The sequence below is a fragment of the Anopheles cruzii genome, chromosome 3 (genome assembly GCF_943734635.1).
Source record: "Anopheles cruzii chromosome 3, idAnoCruzAS_RS32_06, whole genome shotgun sequence".
NCBI lineage: Eukaryota > Metazoa > Arthropoda > Insecta > Diptera > Culicidae > Anopheles > Anopheles cruzii.
In genome coordinates this window covers 32,577,905-32,597,255 of record NC_069145.1, presented here as the reverse complement: position 1 = coordinate 32,597,255, position 19,351 = coordinate 32,577,905, and the positions used below count along the sequence as shown (strand labels likewise).

General features: G+C 52.2%; 1 protein-coding gene across 1 annotated transcript; it reads left to right on the top strand.

Moving 5' to 3' along the window:
- Positions 1-5,342: 5,342 nt before the first annotated feature.
- On the top strand, positions 5,343-19,041 carry LOC128272597 (elongation of very long chain fatty acids protein 7). The gene is made up of 8 exons (XM_053010433.1): positions 5,343-5,931; positions 14,402-14,579; positions 16,024-16,131; positions 16,238-16,318; positions 16,417-16,579; positions 17,358-17,494; positions 17,602-17,760; positions 17,864-19,041. Exons 2-8 carry the CDS (start codon positions 14,439-14,441, stop codon positions 18,059-18,061), a joined length of 987 nt encoding a protein of 328 aa, XP_052866393.1. The 5' UTR covers positions 5,343-5,931; positions 14,402-14,438; the 3' UTR covers positions 18,062-19,041.
- Positions 19,042-19,351: the final 310 nt, after the last annotated feature.

The window sequence follows — 19,351 nt, the reverse complement described above, 5'->3', positions numbered from 1 at the left end:
AATGGACGCAGATGAATTTCGATGACGTAGAAACAGCGTGATGCGGTACATTTTTGGTAGACGAGCGATCGTCAGGCAAAGTCCATTCCGCACTCGTCCGTCTGGTCTTCCCACTCGAGCACCGACAAAAACGCCATAATTTATCATTCGGCAAGACAAGACAAGTACTTCGATGTCCAGTAAATCGTAATCCTTTCGAGCGGTTTGATGAGCCGACCGCAGCCCTTCAGCTCGGTCGCTCTTTAATGTCACTTTGTTTGTGTGTACTGCAGGTGGAAAGTGTATGATCATCCAATCCTCTCGAGTTCATCCTCTTTTCTTACTAATCTTCCTTTACAAATTGTAACGAGTTTCTTTTATATTGTTGATCAAATAACATAATGTCTTGTCTATGAATTTGTCTCGCGATCGGAAGTTTCGAATCTAAATTCAAGTACCGACGCAAAGAATACTAACACAACTAATGCACAACTAACTGAACATTATTATTAGGCATTTGTAAGCAAGAAAAAGGAGGTCTCGGACTTATCTTTCTACTCTACGTCTCTCAATGCACTTGTGCTTGTACCATTGTCACAATTATGTGTACTGTAAGTGTTAATCCCAATGCCTTACGGCGTAACGATCGATTCCGATACGCCATACGTAAGACATTGTCTGTACCTTGTAAGGATCACAGTAGTAATTTGCCTGGCCGTGCCACTTATTTCAACCCGAAACCCGGGAGGTCAATTCCTGCTCAGCAACGGGGAAGTGCTTTTACGCCGCCTTTACGTGCCACCTTTACGTCCACTTGCTCCAGAAGAGCCATCCCTCCCGGGAATGGCCGTGTTCCTAATAAAACAGGATGAACTGAATTCGAATGGCCCGTAAGGGGGTTGACCACACGACCACAACCGCTTCAGGTGGAACACAGGTTTTTTTCGCCACACCGCAGAACGATCTGGGGACGGGTCGTCCAGCTCATCAATTCCGGCTAATGACGCGGCAGATTTCGGACCGTATTTTGGTTCATCGGTGCCCGATGAAAGAATAATAAATACTAGTTGATTGATGGTAATTCGTGTCAAATTTTTGAGTACTCACCAATGCTAATAGGAAATCGATGGCCAAACTTTGCCAACAGACACATACACAGTGCTGCTGTTGATGGACAATAGGGATGCGTAGGGGGTAGTTTACGGGACGTATAGGTGTTCCGTCGGGGTCATTGTTGCAAATGACTCCTCAAAATGGATGATTGGTTTGGCGTGTGTCTATCGAGTGTGAGCAAGCAAATTTACGTAAATTAAGGTGATATAAATAGTAATTTTAAAGCGGGACCCAGTTTTTGTCCGTTCAAATGTAGTTCCACTTTCTACTTTGGTTTAGATCGGTGTGATTTCCGGGTGGTAGTGAAAGTTGTCGTTGTCGATCGTTATGCCCATGCGAGCCCATGCTGGTTTTGAGCTCAGCTGTTGATGCTATTGATCCGCTATTGATGCACAATTTTTTTGAAAATGGACACTAAACTAACGTATATTTGCAAACCAAGAAACGTTTTCGTTTCCCTAAAAATTCTCAATTAACAGTGTTACTCCTAGCAACGGAGTTACTTGGACGGATCCTGGAACGCTTGTAATATAAAGAAATCCCATCATAACGGTGACCAAAGATTAGTAGATGAATGGGTGCCTCAACCAGCGCTGCCCGTAACAGGTTTTCTCCGTGGTGCGCAAACGTGACGCAGTATCACACGGTGGAACTAAGCGCTCGAAATTTGTCCCAAGACTGGCAGACCTAAGACCATAACCTTAACACACGTTCAAGTCCATGGCGGGTGCTCTCATAAACCGCACCCATAAAACAATGTTATGTGCAACACGCGCGAAGGACTGGTCTGTTTTGGGACATCGTGCCTTCGAATGTGAGGGTCACTACAAACCGACGGTGTTGCCAAATGGTACCCTGGCGGTACCGCTACTTCAGACCGCCCATCGGAGATCGATGCGATCGGTCCATCGACTTCTTTACGCGGGCGCTAATCACTGTTAGCTGTCACTAACATCAAGCATAAACAAATGGCTCACTTCAATTAGTAGCTTCTGGCCGAAAAACACCGACAACCACGACGACCGCAGAACCTTCGCAACTTCCGAGGATGCAACCAAACCATCAACCCAACTCGGTGCTCGGTGAGAACAAGGTTCAGGGTTACGACCTTCCAGCGGAGCTATCGCCCGGCTGCTCTTGGGACGGGTGTAGATCAATTCACCCGACTACCACCGCGACTAGGAATCTTGCGGTCGGGATTTTCCTCATTCATCCCACAGTCCGTGAATCACGGCGGCGATCCCACAGACTGAGGAGCGTGCTGGACCCAATTACCGTACCCTGATCACGATCAGCTGCGCCTCGGCGCCACAGCCCACGATGATTCACGGGTGGAAAAAAACGTGCGGTGAAAATTCCACCGGTCGGCCGGATGCAATCGTGAGAAGTCCAACCCCTACGCTTCGCTGCCGATTGCGCGCCAAGGTGCTGAGTTGGGGGCGGTTTCCTGGGACCTACAAAACACTGCAAGCGCACCACTGAGATAGAGAAAGAAATAGAGAGAGAAAGAGAGGGAGAAATCATCCGGAGGCACCTGCCCTTGTCGGCGAACGTTTACAGTCTGCAATTGTGAGCGCGCTGTCGTCCGCGCGGTACAATTGGCCTTGTCGGACCGGACTGGCGCATAGAATCTCATCAAAACCGCTGGAGGCCAACATCGGCACTGGACCGCGGACCGCGCGCCCTCCACGGAGAAATCTCTTCGGTTGTGCACTGTCACAGTTGGCCACCCTCCGGAGGTTGGTCCGACCCCGGTCGGAGGTGTCCCCGTAACGGGAAGGGAAACCGAGTGAACCGTTTGGGTTCCGTTTTTCTCCTTTCAATTAGCATGCGGCATTTTTGTTTTACAATCCCCCAACAACAACACACAACAACCGCAAGTTTCCAAACGTTTCCAATAATGACCCGGCCGAGAAAGCGGAAACCGGTTCGATTTGGGTGGCGCTCGCAAAACGTTAGAATTCTCTCGTCGGACGGCACGGGCCGCCATTGATAAGCCGCTGCCCGTAACAGGTTTTCTCCGTGGTGCGCAATTGTGACGCGGAACTTCCAAATGTAGTTGAGAGTCGTCCATTGCAATCCAATCCAGTCGGGACCTCCAGTCCAACGAACCGCCACGAGGTGTCGTTCTGAACGATCGCCGCTGCTGGAATGTCCCGAATTATGCCAATCTGCTAAAAAGGAAATGTGCCGTGCGGGTCTAATCTCTGGAACGCTCCTATCTGCCAACAAGAGAATTCCAACCGTCCAGTGGAGGTGCCATTAAGTTTTGGGCCCTCGGCAGATGGTTGCTCGGCGGGACGAGATTGCGTAATACTGTCTCTTCGACGATAAATTATTCATTTCGATTCCGAGTATTTTAGGACAGGATGGGCTCACGCGCTACGGGTACGTTGACTTCAAGGGCTGGGACCGCACGTGGGAAAGATCTCTTCCCGGATCAGCCGGTTTTGAAGAATAAGGGATGGCCGGTGCTAATTTCGTCGCTTCTCGGCTGTTTCCGTTCATTCTAGGTCCCCGATGTTTTGGAGTGCGACCGAGACGACTTCGTCAGGTGACTGAAACAAGCGACTGTGGCTGGAGAACCAGTTTCCTAGTCCGTGGAAGAGTTGCGATGGGGCGTTAGTCTTCGTGTGGTGCGAAATCGGCGCTAATCAGTGAGAGTTTCGTTCGGTCGCCGGTGGCGTATGGCGGTCGGTGATCCGTCGATTGGTAATCGTTGTTCCAAACACAACAAATTCGATTTAAAAACAGCACAGTCATTCGCAACTTCGCCACCGAACCCAATGAACCCCCCACCGAACCCACCGACGGAGAGCCTTACGGACCAAAAAAAAAATGCCGTTCGGGCATTTCGACGAGGGCTCGGATTCAGTTGTCCGAAAAGCACTACTTTGTGGTGTCGGAGCGAAAACATGGGGGTTTTTCATGTTAGAACGGACAGAGCTGTATTTTAAAAGCATCAATCTACAGTTCAACACACAAATTGATGCACCGCCAACTGTGCAGCGCGCTGACGAATGATCTACGGCACGAGCCAGCAACGGAATAGTCCGAAGTCCTCCTTAGTCCGAACCCAAACACCGCTCCAAATCGCAATCGTCAGCAATCGCGTCGAAGCTTTTCCGCCGCTACCTCCAGCAGAGCGCGCAGAACGTTCGGATATTGTGCCATTGCACTTCTTGAAAGGTCTAGCATCTAGCTGCGGTGTGCAGTTTTTGGTACACCCGGGGCTTGGACCCGGCCGGGCTGATGGTTGCAACGACCGCCAGTGCAAAAGGCGCAAAAATCCTGTTTTGCAAAATGGGCCAAGTTTAACAAGGTAAATGCACCGTGCGCCCAACGGTGGTGGGGAATAATGGTGGGCTGTTGGCAGCCGTCTCCTCTTCGACGGACTCTTACGCCGGCCAAGGTTCCTTCCCAACGACGGGCACAAGGTTTTTCGCCCTCGCCCCTATAGCCATCGGTCGGTGGTGCATCGGTGGATTCGCTGCAGTCGGCCGGACCACCGGGACCACACCGGGCCGAACTGGTCGAACAGGTTGTGGTCGGGCGATTGAAACGCGCATCAACGTACTTGACCCCTCTGGAGCGCCATTACTCGCTGCTCTGGACTGTACTGATTACTACTACTCTACGCAATGCACCGCAGGTAACATGGCCGTCGTGCGAACTGCATCCAGCATCCAGCGTACTCATCAGTTCGTGCAGTTCCGACGTTTTATCAGCGACGCACAAACCGGTCGCAGAATGTCAGAGGCAAATATAGAATGTCTACGTTCTGAGAGCTCGGTCCGCGGTTCACGGAAACAAACGGCCGTACCGCTGAACGGCTGTTAGAGTGGGAAGATACACAATAACACACCACACGGCGCGGAATTTCCGGACTTCTCAAAGCTAAACATAATCACGACACACGGCCGTGCGATGCCATTTTTCCCGATCCCGGTCCGGCACTGCCTTGGGAGCATCCTCGCCGGCCTTCGGTAGTAGTGGTAGGGGCCGCGCCAGTACTACCAGTAGTGATAGTGGTGGTGGTGGTGGTGGTAACGGAGACCAATTCGGTCCCGGAGCCCGAAGCCACCGTAAACGCGATCGCGCCGGCCCCCGATCGGGGTCCGCGTCCAGCCGCGCGTCGCGTTCAGCCGGGCATCGCGCCGCTCGAAGTCTACGGTGGTGCCCCGAGGAGGGGGGGTCGTCATATAAAACCGCGGTGTCGCCTCCGTCCAAAACTTATTTCACTCGTATCGTTCGCCCGGCACTTCACGACGCTCCGGTCGCGCCCACGTTCGCGTTGCGCCTTAGTGGAGTTACTTACTGGTGAGGAGTGAAACCAAGCCAAGTTCCCTGGCAGGCCATCGGTGTGACTTGTGTCGGCCCCTTGTTTGACGCAGCTGAAACCCTGACATAACGTGAATCAATTGAGTGACAAACAAACTGCCCTGGAGGGACACTCCCGAGTGGAATCCCAACTCGGTCGAACGACCTGTGACGGTTCCAGGAACCCCTGTGGTCCTGTGACACACCTGTGGTGCGTTGTCAGTTCGAGTAGTGAATAAACTGGCGATTGCTATACCCGGTGCCGCCACATTCGGCCGGTGTAGAGAGTGAAGGTGTCCACTTTCCAGTGCTGCGATTCCAGTGACTTGAAGAGCGCACGTGACCTCAGGACAATTCTGAGAAAGGTGTTGGAAGCTGGACCTGCTTCAACACTACCACCTCGCGTGGGTCAAACGTGACACGAGACGGGCACGCGTACCCCGGTCGTCGAATGCACTAGTGACTCGAGCTCGACGGGACCGTGTGGCTCCATTAGTGGCGCTAGAAATTGTTGGAAAGGTAAGTCCCGCTTGCCTTCCACGCCGTACGCCGTTCGCGCTGGCGCTGGTCCTCGAGTGTCTTGGCGTTGCAATTTTCGGTTTCGATTTGTTTTGTTTTTCGGCGGTTGCCTTGGCGGTCGAGCCGCGTCTAAAGCCGCCGTTGCCACAATCCGGGCCAGTCGCCAAAAGATCGCGCCATCGAGCACCAACGCCTCTCTTGGGAGATTGCCATCAAGGTGCGCTCGATCGGCTCGATGTCGCAATCGCACGGCGATGGTGGTGGTGCTCGGTTATTGTCCACTCGTCCCCCCCGGCGGGTGATCCGGGAAACAAAGGGACCGCGGGGAGGCGAGAGACCGTGACTTGGATATAAGAAAAACGGACATACAACAGAGAAGGTCTATCGCCCGGTACGGGAGTGTGCGTATCGGGAATCGGGGGGTGTGTGTATAACCGGCGATGGCCGGACCGCGAAACTTTATCTTCCCAAAAATCCGGGTACCTCGAACCTAAGAAAGAGAGAGAGAGAGAGTAACGAGGCCGCTACTCTAAACCCCGGAGGAGGTTCCTCCCCGTGAAAACAGGCGCCGCCGCAGACGACGACGACGACGACGGAGGCCGAACTGTCTGGCGACCCCGTGCTTGGAGGGCCCGCCATAGAGCTACGGGTGGTGCGTTTCGGATCATTCGCAGCGAACGCGGGCGCGCGCGGTCTTCAGACACCTTACGTAACCTGTGCTCAAATTTGGCCGACTTCGGCCGAACGAACATTACGGATTTACATCTCACCGGCAGAGGCCGTCGTACCGGAGGCCTGGGCGGGCCTAGGCTAACAGCCAGACCGGGGCACCGTGAGTCGCATAATGAGTCGCATATTTTCACAATCAAGTTTTTTCGCCTTCCACTTCTTTATTGGTCATCGATTTTGGCGCTAGCGGTGCCTGAAACTAACCCCGTGGTTTATCCCAAATGGTTGGCGTGCATCACCACCAGCATCGATCAGCCCTGTGCCGTTTTCTATTCTCCTCCGGGTCACTGTACTGGGGGAGTGCTTCCCTCGGGGCCGAGACTCGCTGAGTAAGAGATCGCCACAGCGCCCCCCCGTTGACCTACATGATTTCGGCACCTACGGCGAAACCTTCGCACGACGACTGGAAGGTCTCCAGTGGCGTCAGCCACAGTGTCAAAAACTGTCACCCCGTCCGTCGTTGTGCTTCTTCAACTGCCGTGGTGGTCCCCACTTCAACTATCGTCGCTGGAAGTGCTTCGTCAGGATAAATACCGCCGATGTCGGGGCGAGCGATTTTCTCCTTCCCCACGATGGGAACTTCAAAGTCCATCGTTGCACTTCTTTCGGCCCGATGCGCCTGTTTCGTACGCCAACACCAACGCAGGTTCGTTCGCAGGTTCGCAAAACAATTTGCACCAAGCGACTTGGGTCAAAAATGGCACGGTCCACACGGCGAGGGTTCAAGTGCGACCGTTCGATAGCTCCGGTGGCTCCGCTCGCTAAAGTAAAGTGCAAACAGTGCCTCGTCACCGGTGGCGGCCGATTGCGGGACGACCTTGCATCTCGGCCACTGCCAAAAGAGAAATGGACATACGCAGACTCTGGCGGACAAACAAGCAATGGTATAGATACGGTGTACGATTACAACGAACCATGAAAAACTGGGCAAGGTCACGCCCCGGCTATAAAGATAATTGCCCGGCTGAATCAGGATCAGGGCGGAAAACCACGACCACGATTGCTAAGGGTGAACGCAAGACGAGCACCAAATGTATCACCAGCGAGGCTCATGATGGCGCATCCGGTCCATGGAGCTCGGAAGAATCGTCGGCAATTTATCGTCTCGCACCGCTTGATGAATGTTAATTGAGGCACCCGAAGCCACCCTTTATCAATCTGTTTTGGTCCGGTACGTTTGCAAATCCGAGGTGCCATTAGCCAGCCGTCAGGTGTGCCTCGTAGTGCCGACGTTGGGCCGACAGCAAAAGAACGTCAACAGTATCCAGACTCCAGACATGCGTTGTTGAAAACCGGCGGTAATGTACTGCCGGTCATGTCAACTCTTCCAGGCTAAGTGTGGAACTTCTCCAAACACACACTCCAACCCTAAAATCGCTGATTAATGCGGACTTCAAGAGAGCAATTTGTAACGTCAAGAGGCGGAAAAAATGAACTGAACGCAATTGTAATGGAACTTTGGCACCAGCTAAAGAATTGTAATGAGCCCATTCCGCTTGTACTCACTTGTCCCGAGGGCTGGTGCGTATAATAACACTTCCTCATGCGTTCGCCAGAATGGTGTCCCACAGCCGCAAAGAACGTGTAATTTAGTGACATCTAAGTGATTCTGCCGCTTCAAAACAGACGCGCCGTGCACTTCAGGTCGTCGCCAGAGCTTTTCCAAGCCTCGGATGCCAGCGGATGGTGCTTTAAACGTCGTCGCTCGTCGGGCGGGTTTGCGGTTTTGGTGCGCAAATGTCAAGCCCGGCCCGCAGATCGCCCGTTGGCTACGCCATAACGCGAGCGGGACATCGCACAAAACATCGCATTTTAGGCCGGTTTGCCCGAGCCGAGCAAAAACAAAGCATCCGCAGCGATGCGGCGACGGTGAGGCTTTAGTGTTTTTTTGTTTTCTGGCACACCACCTATCCGATGAGATGCGGCCGGCCATCGTAACGCAGCTCTTACGTGTTCGATTCGACGCCACCGGAGAGCTCTCCGTTTCGCCACGATCCCGGAGGCGTTCGGCCTTGGGCGTGCGTGCGATTAGTACCTTCGGCTGGAGGAACCAACAAAAGAAATTGGACTAATCGGAGAAACTTCACACGGAAACGTTTTTCGTGACTATCGAGCGGCCAATCGAGTGCGGGCCCAGCCGAGAAGGAGTTCGACGTGATTGGACCTTCGCCGGGCGCGATATGACTGGCCATAGTGAACTCTCTCTCTCTCTCTGTCGTCCCTTCCATCAACTCCCGAGTGGTTGCTCCGCGCGTTCCATTCGCATCCGGCGTTCCATTCGCATCTCAGCCGAAATCAGTCCATTATCACGGCTTGTTTCCGATCCGTAGGCCCTACCCAGATATGACCTAACCGAAAGTGAAGGCTGGTGCGTACGGTGTGGCCCGCGCGGTATGGTTGTTACGAGTGGGCCACTTCGCTCGCTGCACACTCGCTACACTCGGTTCCATTCAATCCGCCAGTCCGTCGGATTTGGATGCCTGCCGCTGATGACGATGGTCCAGCAGCATGACGGGCGAAGGTAGCCATAATGGACGACACCAAGCCTTTGGTGTTGGTCGGTGATGAATTATGTATCTTCGATCAGCCCCCAGTGTGGTGGTCTTCAGGTTTGCTTGCCACGGACTCTGGCAGGCTCACGGTTGCTGATTTTGGATCTTCACATAACTTACCCGCAAACTTCAATAGCGCGGATCTCCACGCCGGGATGCTGCAACCTCGTGTGCGACCCCTTTTCAGGGGTCCGATCTGCAACCGGTCCGGAACGTGCCGATGATGTCCACGTCCTGGCCTTCAAGGATGGCCCAAACACTGGGGGGAGGGAGCTATTGGGCTGAGCCTGAGTGTTACGCGCACGCACTAACGGCTCAATCCTCTCTGTGCTACGCCGCAGATCGAAACAGTAGCGAGCGCATAAGTGACGGGTACGTCATACCACGGTACGAAGACGTCAGAGAAATGGGCATCCGCCGGCCGTTTGCACGTGTTTCGGTTGCGGCGCACCCGGTCGGCTCGGTGCCAAGGTCGCACTGCGGCAAACATTGCGTACCTTGGTAGCGTATGGGCGCCTACGTGCCTCTGTGCTTACCACCCACAGCAGCAGCAGCCGGTTTATGTGTGGTGCCCACCCAGGGGCGGCGATAAGGAAGCGACCCGCACGCGCAAAAAGGGACCTCCGCGGTGCCGCAATCCCGAGGCAATTTTTGGGTGGCCGTGTAGCCTTGAAGACGGTGCCCGAAAGATGCTACTTTTGGATTGATCCCCCACGGGCAAGGGCGCACCAACGGCACCCAGTGGCAGTGAGTGCTGTGCCCGGCCGGCATACCGGTCCGTGGGGCGGCACCCGAAAATCGCCCGCGCTATCGCGGCTCCGTATCTGTGCGAAGCATACAAAGTGCCGCAGCTTATTGGATCGCTCCCGGAGATCGGTCCGGTCCCGGACCTGCGGCCGTCGATGAACCGGTTGTGACGGTTGAGCCCGTGTGTGTCGCGGGCGCGCTCCGGCCTCTGGCGAGCAGGTGAGCAGCCGGCATGCTCGCTCGCTGGGGTACGTGCCCGTGAGCTTAAAGTGCCTTTTGATGTTCGGCGGGCGCGAATGCCAATGTTCGCACGGGCGTGGAACTCTCGGGCCTCTCTGTTTGCCGATCGCCAGAGTCCGCTGGCCGTTGGCCGTTGGCGGTCCAAAGCCAAAATTCGGGTCAAACGATGCGCAGATCAATCGTAGCGCTGCCAAACATCCGCCGCGGCGCACCTTACATTTTCTGACGGCCACCGGTCAGCGTGTGTGTGTGTTAGCACTGCCCATCAAATATTGACAGATGGCGCGCAGTGCAATGTTTGCGTTTTCCCCCTTTTTGCCGGTTCCGATATATTCTTCCGATGGTCTATTTGCAAGCATTCGGCTGCGGCTGCCATAGACGAACGTTTCTACGTTTAATGGAAGTTTTGTTTTGTTTTGTTGTTGCTTCTAAGCCCACAACCAATCGACCGGCTGGACATCGGGCAACCTTGGGGCCAGCCCGTTAATCGATTCAGAAAGCTCTCACAAACAGCCCAAGCCCTGCGCCTCCAGGTCGCTGCGACGGCCGCTGTAAGGAAATGAAATGCATCACAGACAAGCCAATAAATAATGCATTCCGCTGTGCGTCACAGTAGCAGCCCGTGTGAGGGACGCTCCAAGTAGACGCTCGAATAGAAATTTTCCCTGTTTACTGTTTACTCGTTGCGGCACCGCGTTCTGCTTTCCTTCTAACGGACGCGGCTCACACTGTTCGCGTAGGATTGCAAGATCAAGTTGAAGTTCAGAGCGGGTTCTGGCGAAGGTCTGCGTCGTCGGCTACCGGTTCGGGTAGGTCGACGGACTGATCTTGTTTACTAACGGTAATTGAGCTGTTGTTTACCGGAGGCGTGGACGTCATCGGAACACAGCACAAGCCGGCTGCCATCAGCTGTCATCTGTCACCGGGCGGTTTGTTGTTCCGCCGCCATTTTCCGTCGCCCTTTCGAGCGGCTTATGCAACGGAGATCGGGTGGTCGCCACTAATTACGTGTTGACAAACCAGGGGTGCAAGCCTACGCGCCACGGGCGCGATTCGATCACTAATGGATGGGTTTCCTCCACTTCCAGAACACTCCGCACTTAGGGTGCAGGCGCGCGCGTGCGTCAGCCAGGGGCGTACCGAGTGCTTCCCGTTAGACTGCCCATCCACCGACCGGTGTCAAGTCACAATAAAATAAATGATAATTAATATTAATCAGAGGGCTGTGGGTGATCACTTTCAAGTGAGTCCACGCTATCAAACACACGATGAAACGACAGGTTCATGAGGGCCACTGATTGATGGTCGCTCCGTTGATCTGGGGCGTAACGGGGGTTCAAAGTGAACGCTTCGGTGGTGCTGACATAACGTTGAACGTACCTCCTTCCAGCCCTTTCATTTGCTGCCAAAAGTCTCCAACAGAAGTCCACGTGCACGCCCTTTGGCCACGGGATTATCATACAAAAAATTAGGCAGACACGGCACGGCACCATCGAGGGGAAGCAATTTCAACAACGTCACTTCCTACGCCCTTGCCACCGCGTGGTCTCGAAAACAGTAACCGGCAGTGGCTTTATGAGCTCGCCGAAGCGTACACCGCTCGCCACTCGCTGCTTGGCCACGAAAATGGCCACCCGTACGGGGGGGCATGTGGATAGGAAACCACCGCAACGGCCTGCCGCAGAACCCTTGACTCGCAGTTTCCTTCGGCCCGTTTTACAACTCCATTCTAGCGCGCAAAGTAGCGCCGTTTGGGAGGAACTTATTTTATTGCCGCCGGCCCACGGCGCTAAGGTCACCTCGATCGATCAGGCCGCTGGCCGCATCGTGTTGGGGAGATTGTAATTCGATTCGTGGCTTACCCGATCGCCGCGGCCTCACATTCAGTGTTTCGTGCGCTTGGCCGCTTAGGGTCGCTTCGTCCAATATCTGTCGATCGACCATCTCGATCAATCGACCGCAATCGCAACGTCCGCGGAAAATTGCTTCCCACTGTATTGTGTAAACCGGGCCGGGCCTTCCGTTTGGTTCCGTTTTCCAATTTGCCCAGCCCCGAGGATCCCGGGCGCCAGCTGTTGGACGGCCCCACAATCCCAGCCGGTGGTCGCGTGGATTGCGGCCGGATCGTGCGCCGTACGCCAAGGCGCATCTAATCGCGGTGACCTTGTGACTTCCCTGATCGCTGGGGTGCATATAAATTGCAAAATTTTCATAACCATCAGCGCCCCGCGGCTCCTGCGACCACCATGCAGGAATGCTCGAAGCAACCACCTCCCGTCGATGCTTCGTTTGCATGCCCGATGCCACCGACTTTCGACGATTGGTCCCGCGCCACGGCCCGAACGGATTCGATTTTCCAACACGGACACGCAACCGTGACACCGGGCCCGCCGCAACCTGCACCGTGTCGTATAAACAAATTAATCACCACACCCAGCGTGATCAGCATGCGTGCGGTAAACGGCGAGTAAACACTCACCCGTTAGTGTACCGCGCGTTCCGTAACGGTGAGACGGCGACTGCCATGACGAAAGATTCTAACGGCCAAACAGACGACGAACCTGCCGACCACGCGGACCACGGTACGCCCCTGCCTAATGACGGTGCCTGCATCTTTGACCTTCTTTTACGTTACGCGAAATCATCGCGCAGCTGGTGGCCCGGGGATAAAAGATAAAATATGACAATCGGGCCGAGATGACCCGACCGACCGGACCCAACCCAACTCAACGGCCGCCGCAACCGCGTTCTGATCCGCTGCCCGCAGTACGACCAAACACTTGGCCCACTCCGCGAGGCGCAGTCGCCGGCTGAACGGCGGCCACTAGTCGCCGTGTCACGGAGACTGGCGGACGGTTAAAACAACAGCCACAATCCGCCGGCTGCCGACGCACTACGATGGCGCACCTCATTAGCGATGTCTCAACCACTCGAAAGAAATCACAGACGCTGTGGTGTTGGGCAAATGGGCGTGCGACGCTAGATAAAACGTCTTCTTACGTTTAATTTGCTGACCTTTTTCGCCCGTGCCCGGTTCGCCAGAGTAGGTTGAGGTTACCGCGGACAGTGCCACGACCTGGGCCACGAATAAAGTAATGGTTGTTAATGTGTGCCGTGCTAGATTTGTGATCGCACTTAACGCATTGGGGTGGCCCCCGAATGCTTGGACACCTTTTAGAAAGAAGTTAAATCCGTATCCTTGTGACTTGAAACGAACGGCAAAACTTTATTTTCGAAGTTATTGACAATCCGTTCTTCACCGTGCACAAAATCAACGGTAGATCAAATAGGATTTTTTCTCCGTTCCAGCTGCTTTGTGCGTCGTCCAAAATCGCCCAGTCCAGTCGCGCGAGTCTCGTAAATGCAAATCACACTTGTCTCACACACATGCCGAGCGATGATTTTTGTAGACAAAGAAATTCCCCTGAAAGCACCGAAAAATCTATTCCGCGTTTCCTGTTTATACCGATGACACGATCGATGCAGTCGCGGCCGGCGGAGTTTCGAAAACCAGTTCTGCGGATCGGATTTATGGCCCAGACGAGTTTACGGCCGCTGAATACGGCCACCTTGGAGGATGAGCAAGACGCCGCGCCCGCCAGTCATTTTCACATTCATAAAACACCCCGAGACGCTCCGAGCTAATGATGAAGCGGAACACAACGGTTAGCGGAATCGAAAAAATTAGCAACAGGACGGAAGCTAATGTTTATTAAAAAAAAATGAAAACATCTTGTAATCGGAACGATGTTGCCAAACAGACCGAGCCGACCAGAATCCTTCGCTGTCTTGGTTTCCTTGCGACCCTGCGGCCCACCGTCGGCGGTGTAGTGATTTCACAAGTTGGATTCAGAATGTAAATTATAATACAAACAGTGAACACCGCGAACTAGCCTCATCCATTCAAACAGTGCGACATGTGGCCCGAGAGTGCACATCGCCCTTCGAGAAGCTAATAGTCCAACCGGAAGTGTGCATGAACTGCATCGAGTGGTTTACTTTGACGTCAGTTGGACAGCTCTCACTGCGAACCGATAGGCTGAAGTGCTATCGAAGCATATTCGTTAACACTCGTCGTAATCCTATAATCCTCCCGCAGCGATCAGTGGGCGGATCTTTCTAGATTTTCCATTCGCTAATACTTTTCTGTTTGTTTCCTTTCTCTGCGCCAACAACGTGGTTTGGTTTCCGCAACTCTTTAGAAACGGCCCGCCGCGGTATCGGTGGACACTTGCCAAAATGGAGCTACTCTCGACCGTACATGGTGGCTGGCGGTACCTGATGGATGAGCTGTCGGATCCACGGACGAGTGATTGGCCGCTGATGAGTTCCCCATTTCCCACCGTCGCCATCAGCCTGTCCTATGCGTATATTGTTAAGGTGAGTAGCGCTGCCAATGGTTCGCTGTAGACGAGGCTGCCTAAACCAAAAGGCTGTTTTAGTCAGTACCTACAAAAGGGCATAAATTTCGGGGGCATTCTAGACATTTGTACCGAGGGTTTCGACATAGAATTGCACAAGTTCTGCGAGCGCGAGCCCTGAAAAAATTAATTATGCGGCGTGCTACAACAAAGGACGTCACATGCCTCGGTGGTAGCCCAGGGGTCCGAGACCTTGAACAGGATTCGTCTCTCGAGTGCCAACCGGGCATTTACTTTTTTGCCCGTAAGCCACCCGGTCCGGTGTCAGAGCCGGACCCGGTCGGGGGCTGATCAGAAAACTAAAAGTCAAGACGAAGAAAGCGATTGCATTGCTCCGGGTGCGCTGCAATGCCGCGGCCTTGCACAGGCCAGAAACAATTGCATCGTGTCGTGGTAAAAGTGAACGCACCGTGGGGCAGAGCGAATCTCGGCCCAATCACCGCCGCAGCAATGGGACAGCTCTGGTCCGATCTACAGAGGTGGTTCCGACCTTGAGGGGGACCCGCTCGGTATGACCTTATCGCCGTGCTCGCTCGCTGGGATAAGTCACTCGTGAAAGAAATCACGAACTCCCGAGCTCCCCGCAACGGCGGAGACCGTCCACTGGTGACAATGACATATTTGACAAATGTGATAACTAACCTACAGTTTCTCGGGGCGTCCCTTCTCGCCTCACGGCACATGCAAGTTCATTGTCAATCTATCCCCTGAGTGCGAGTTGGTAAATAGCACTCAAGGTCTGCCCGATCCGCCAGCGACCGCGCAGCCCAGCGGAATAGCACCTCTCACAACGACGACACGTGAAAAAGCGTGAAAGTAGGGGTACCCTGTGTTTTGGGTGCGAATAAACCGAGGCTTGAAACAGACCCTCGTTAACCGTTATGAATGTTTTCTCGTTTTGTTTCAATTAAATTCAGTTTGCCCTTACTCCATTGGCCAACAATTGTCTGTTTTGGGTTTTGTCTGGTGGCTTTATGGTTGAAACATCCATTTGTTGTATTGAGTGTTTAATGTACTCAAACCCGGAGCAGACAGAGCGAAAGCTGTGAGTTCAGCAAAGACGTGTATCTTGTATCGCGACTGTGGCCCGTTGTAATACAAGTCTAACCCATACGATACACCGACGGAAACGGGAAATAACATTACACGGACTTGTTTATGACAATGCGTTTACGATTCCCTGCGGACTGCTAAACATGAGCCGTTATGACCAAAAAGTGGAGGTGGTTGAGTTGAAGGTACTCATAAAACGTCGCGTCGTCGCCCAGCTGCTGCGAAACTATTTCCGCAACAAGCTGGCAGATTGTCCAAGTTCACGTCCTTGAACGCATCAGTGGATCGCTACTAACGTAACACTATTCTCCATTGATTTGCTGCATGCACCGACCGCATGGCCCGTGCAGATCTTAGGTCCCAAATTGATGGAAAACAGGAAACCGTTCGAGCTGCGGAAGGTGCTCATTGTGTACAACTTCGTACAAGTCCTCTTCAGTACGTGGCTGTTCTATGAGGTAGGTGTAGTCCGTCTCCCGCGTGGTCACAAGGTTCCCGTGAAGCAATGACCCCGGTCATAATCCTTTCACTTTTCATCCAACAAAATCATCTCGATTCCCGCAGGCGTGCGCTGCCGGATGGCTCGCAGGTTACAGCCTACGCTGTCAACCGGTCGACTATTCCCGGTCGCCGATGGCCATGAGGGTAAGTGTGTACTGTCTACTGAACCCGGCTGCCCCGGCGGCCAGTGTAGTGACATATCTGCTTGTTTTGCTTCCATTTTCCAACCTTCGCTCCGACAGATGGCTTCCGGGTGCTGGTGGTACTACTTCTCCAAGTTTACCGAGTTCTTCGACACCTTTTTCTTCGTGATGCGAAAACGGTACGACCAGGTGTCAACGCTGCATGTCATTCACCACGGCATTATGCCCATGTCGGTCTGGTGGGGTGTCAAATTTATGCCAGGTTAGTATGCGAAGGAAGCTTGCCCAATTTAACCGGACACGGACTTTGAACACTGTTAGACAGATGGAGTGCATAAATTTTCTCCGAGAAACCGTCGTCGATGTGGTCGAAACGACGAAAACAACGGAAATGCTTCTCATTTTCAGCGCCTTAAGCAACGGTTTTTATTTTACGCTACTGCCCATCATCCATTTATGCTCCAACGAGGTTATACAATCTAATCCACGTGACCGACCAAAGTGGTTGGACACGGAGAAAACGAAGAAAAATTTGGCTTGCCCATAACTTTTCCCCAATTTCTATCATTGGTCAGGGAAAGTGCCCGACCGACACGTGCCCACCGGTAGTACTTCAACCGTGGCAGTGACGTCTTTTGTGCACCCAGCTCTGCGAAAGTGTACCAAAATTTTCAATCCAATTATCTATCCGTCAAAGTATACCGTTTATGGCGTCGGTGCTTTATCTATCTTTTCTGGGACAAGGCCAATTTGATGCCAAAGACGCTTTCGACAGTGGAATCGCGTGGAAACAGTGGTGGGAAAAACATTTCCATTGAAAACAAAAGTTTACTCTAAGCCCGTCAATGTCAGAGTGTCAACTTGAGGGCCCTCAAGTTGGACTGCTTGTTGGACTCTCAAGGATGAGAAGTTAAGAACAGTCGTTTGCCAGTATTGACGTTGATCCGTTGACTAAGTGGTCCGTGTTTCAAATACTTAAGCTTTAATGGCGAATACTAGTTAAAAAAAACTCTTGTCGGATGACTTTTTTACTTCCCCAGGTGGCCACAGCTCTTTCTTCGGTCTGTTAAATACCTTCGTGCATATCATCATGTATGCGTACTACATGCTTGCGGCGATGGGACCGAAAGTACAGAAGTATCTGTGGTGGAAGAAGTACCTCACCGTGCTGCAGATGGTAGGATCCCTTTTTGCTGCCTAACTCCACGGCAAATCGCTTTGCCTGTCGGAGAACAAACGACCACATTTACGTGTCATAAATCATGCTCTCTACTTTTTACGCAGGTCCAGTTCATTCTGGTGATGGCACACGCTTTCCAGCTGTTGATTTGGAACGACTGCAACTATCCGAGCGCCTTCGCATACTACATTGGTGCCCATGCCTTCATGTTCTACTTCCTTTTCGCTAACTTCTACAAACAGGCGTACGCAGTGCGGAAACAGGTACGAAGTGCAATCATCAGTCTCATTACCGCAAATGACTTCACTTCAAGGGCGCGACATACCTGCAATCGTTGCTTTATTCTGCATTTGTATTGTTTCATAGGTCAAGAAGGAAAAGGAGGAACAGATGGCTCTGACCAACGGCAACTTGGAATCCGTCCCGAACAAGAACATCAGCAACGGACAGGTCGCGGGCGTCAGCAACGGAAAGCCCGACTTCTACCAGACCATCGACAAGACGGTTGAAGACAGCTACTCATCCACGCGACATCGCGCGTTCGTTGGCTTCGGTAGTAACTAGACATCGGAGCAACAGTGCCTAACAGTGGAACCTCCCAGACGTATGGCAACACTGCGGATCGGCGTGATCATGGCAGGAATGGACGATACGCCCATAACAGGTTGCTGACCGATGTGATTGTTGCCTGTTACTCTGCTCAACATCACTCCGCCCTTCCGTCGCCTTCGTCTTCCAAACCCTCTTCTGGCCCAACGCCCAAACTTATGCTGCCAATGACCGCTTGTCGATGTACTGAGAATACGGATAATGAATAGCAGGACTCGTGCTTCTTGCGGAAGGAAGTAGCGAACAATTTGAGGCCTTTCAAATGATGGAACAACGCCGATTGCTTTGTGTTCATCATCATTTTAACACTTTTGCTGACCTTTTTGACCTTCATCTGACAGAGGTTTCATCGTTTCACTACCGATATTAGTTAGATACTCCACGTGAAAAAGGGAAATATGGAATACTAAGATTTTTATTAAGACTTTACATTGGAAAATAGAACGATAGCTTAAACTAGTCGTAAGAGGTGTGAAATTAAACGTACGATGTCATCGTAAGGATAACGGCAACCACTTGAAAAGCGTTTGCACTCCATTGGTGCATTGTTCGGTGACTTACTTGCACCGCGACGGTGAATAGATATTAATAGATTTCATGTAATGTTATGCATAACGGATAAACATTAGTTCGCCTGTCACTTTTATAAATAGTTGAAACCCATCCACAATCTCCGATAAGCATCTGCTTCGTACGCTACTGCATCCGATATCAAATTTAGTAGCGATCCGGAATCAACCAAGAGAAAACTGTCGTTATTTTTAACAATGCGAGGTGAGACATGAGAGTAACGAAATGAGTGTAGAAAAAGCGAATGAATGATCAGAAGGCGTAGCTTAAAATGCTGATTTATCATATCTTCATTACATGCGTTAATTTGTAACAATTTAATAAGCAATAAATGTAATAATTTAAATTTCATAATAAGAACTTTTATTGGCACATGAAAATATCGTATCACTCATTCGAGCCGTTGCTGCTACATGCATTCAAATGATTAAAGAGTTATTGGAGCACCATGTCGCATTATTAACGTCATTTTTGTATGTCGCACATTTTAATGCTGCGTATCTTACATCGCCAAATACCGATCAAGTCTTAATTTTGGTCCTGCTCGGCGACGACAGTCTTTTTTGTAAAGTAGCGGTTAACGGTTAATTGTGGAGCCTTTAATTTCAAAATAAAATAGATGCTTGAATCTGCATACACAATATACTTTTAGGCGCAATATCTTTCCTTATGTGT

Excerpts from the sequence above, each read along its gene's own strand:
- LOC128272597 (XM_053010433.1), top strand. The coding sequence starts at position 14,439 with ATGGAGCTACTCTCGACCGTACATGGTGGCTGGCGGTACCTGATGGAT. Across the intron at positions 14,580-16,023 it reads CCTATGCGTATATTGTTAAG|ATCTTAGGTCCCAAATTGAT; the intron begins GTGAGTAGCGCT and ends TGGCCCGTGCAG. Across the intron at positions 16,580-17,357 it reads GGGTGTCAAATTTATGCCAG|GTGGCCACAGCTCTTTCTTC; the intron begins GTTAGTATGCGA and ends TTACTTCCCCAG.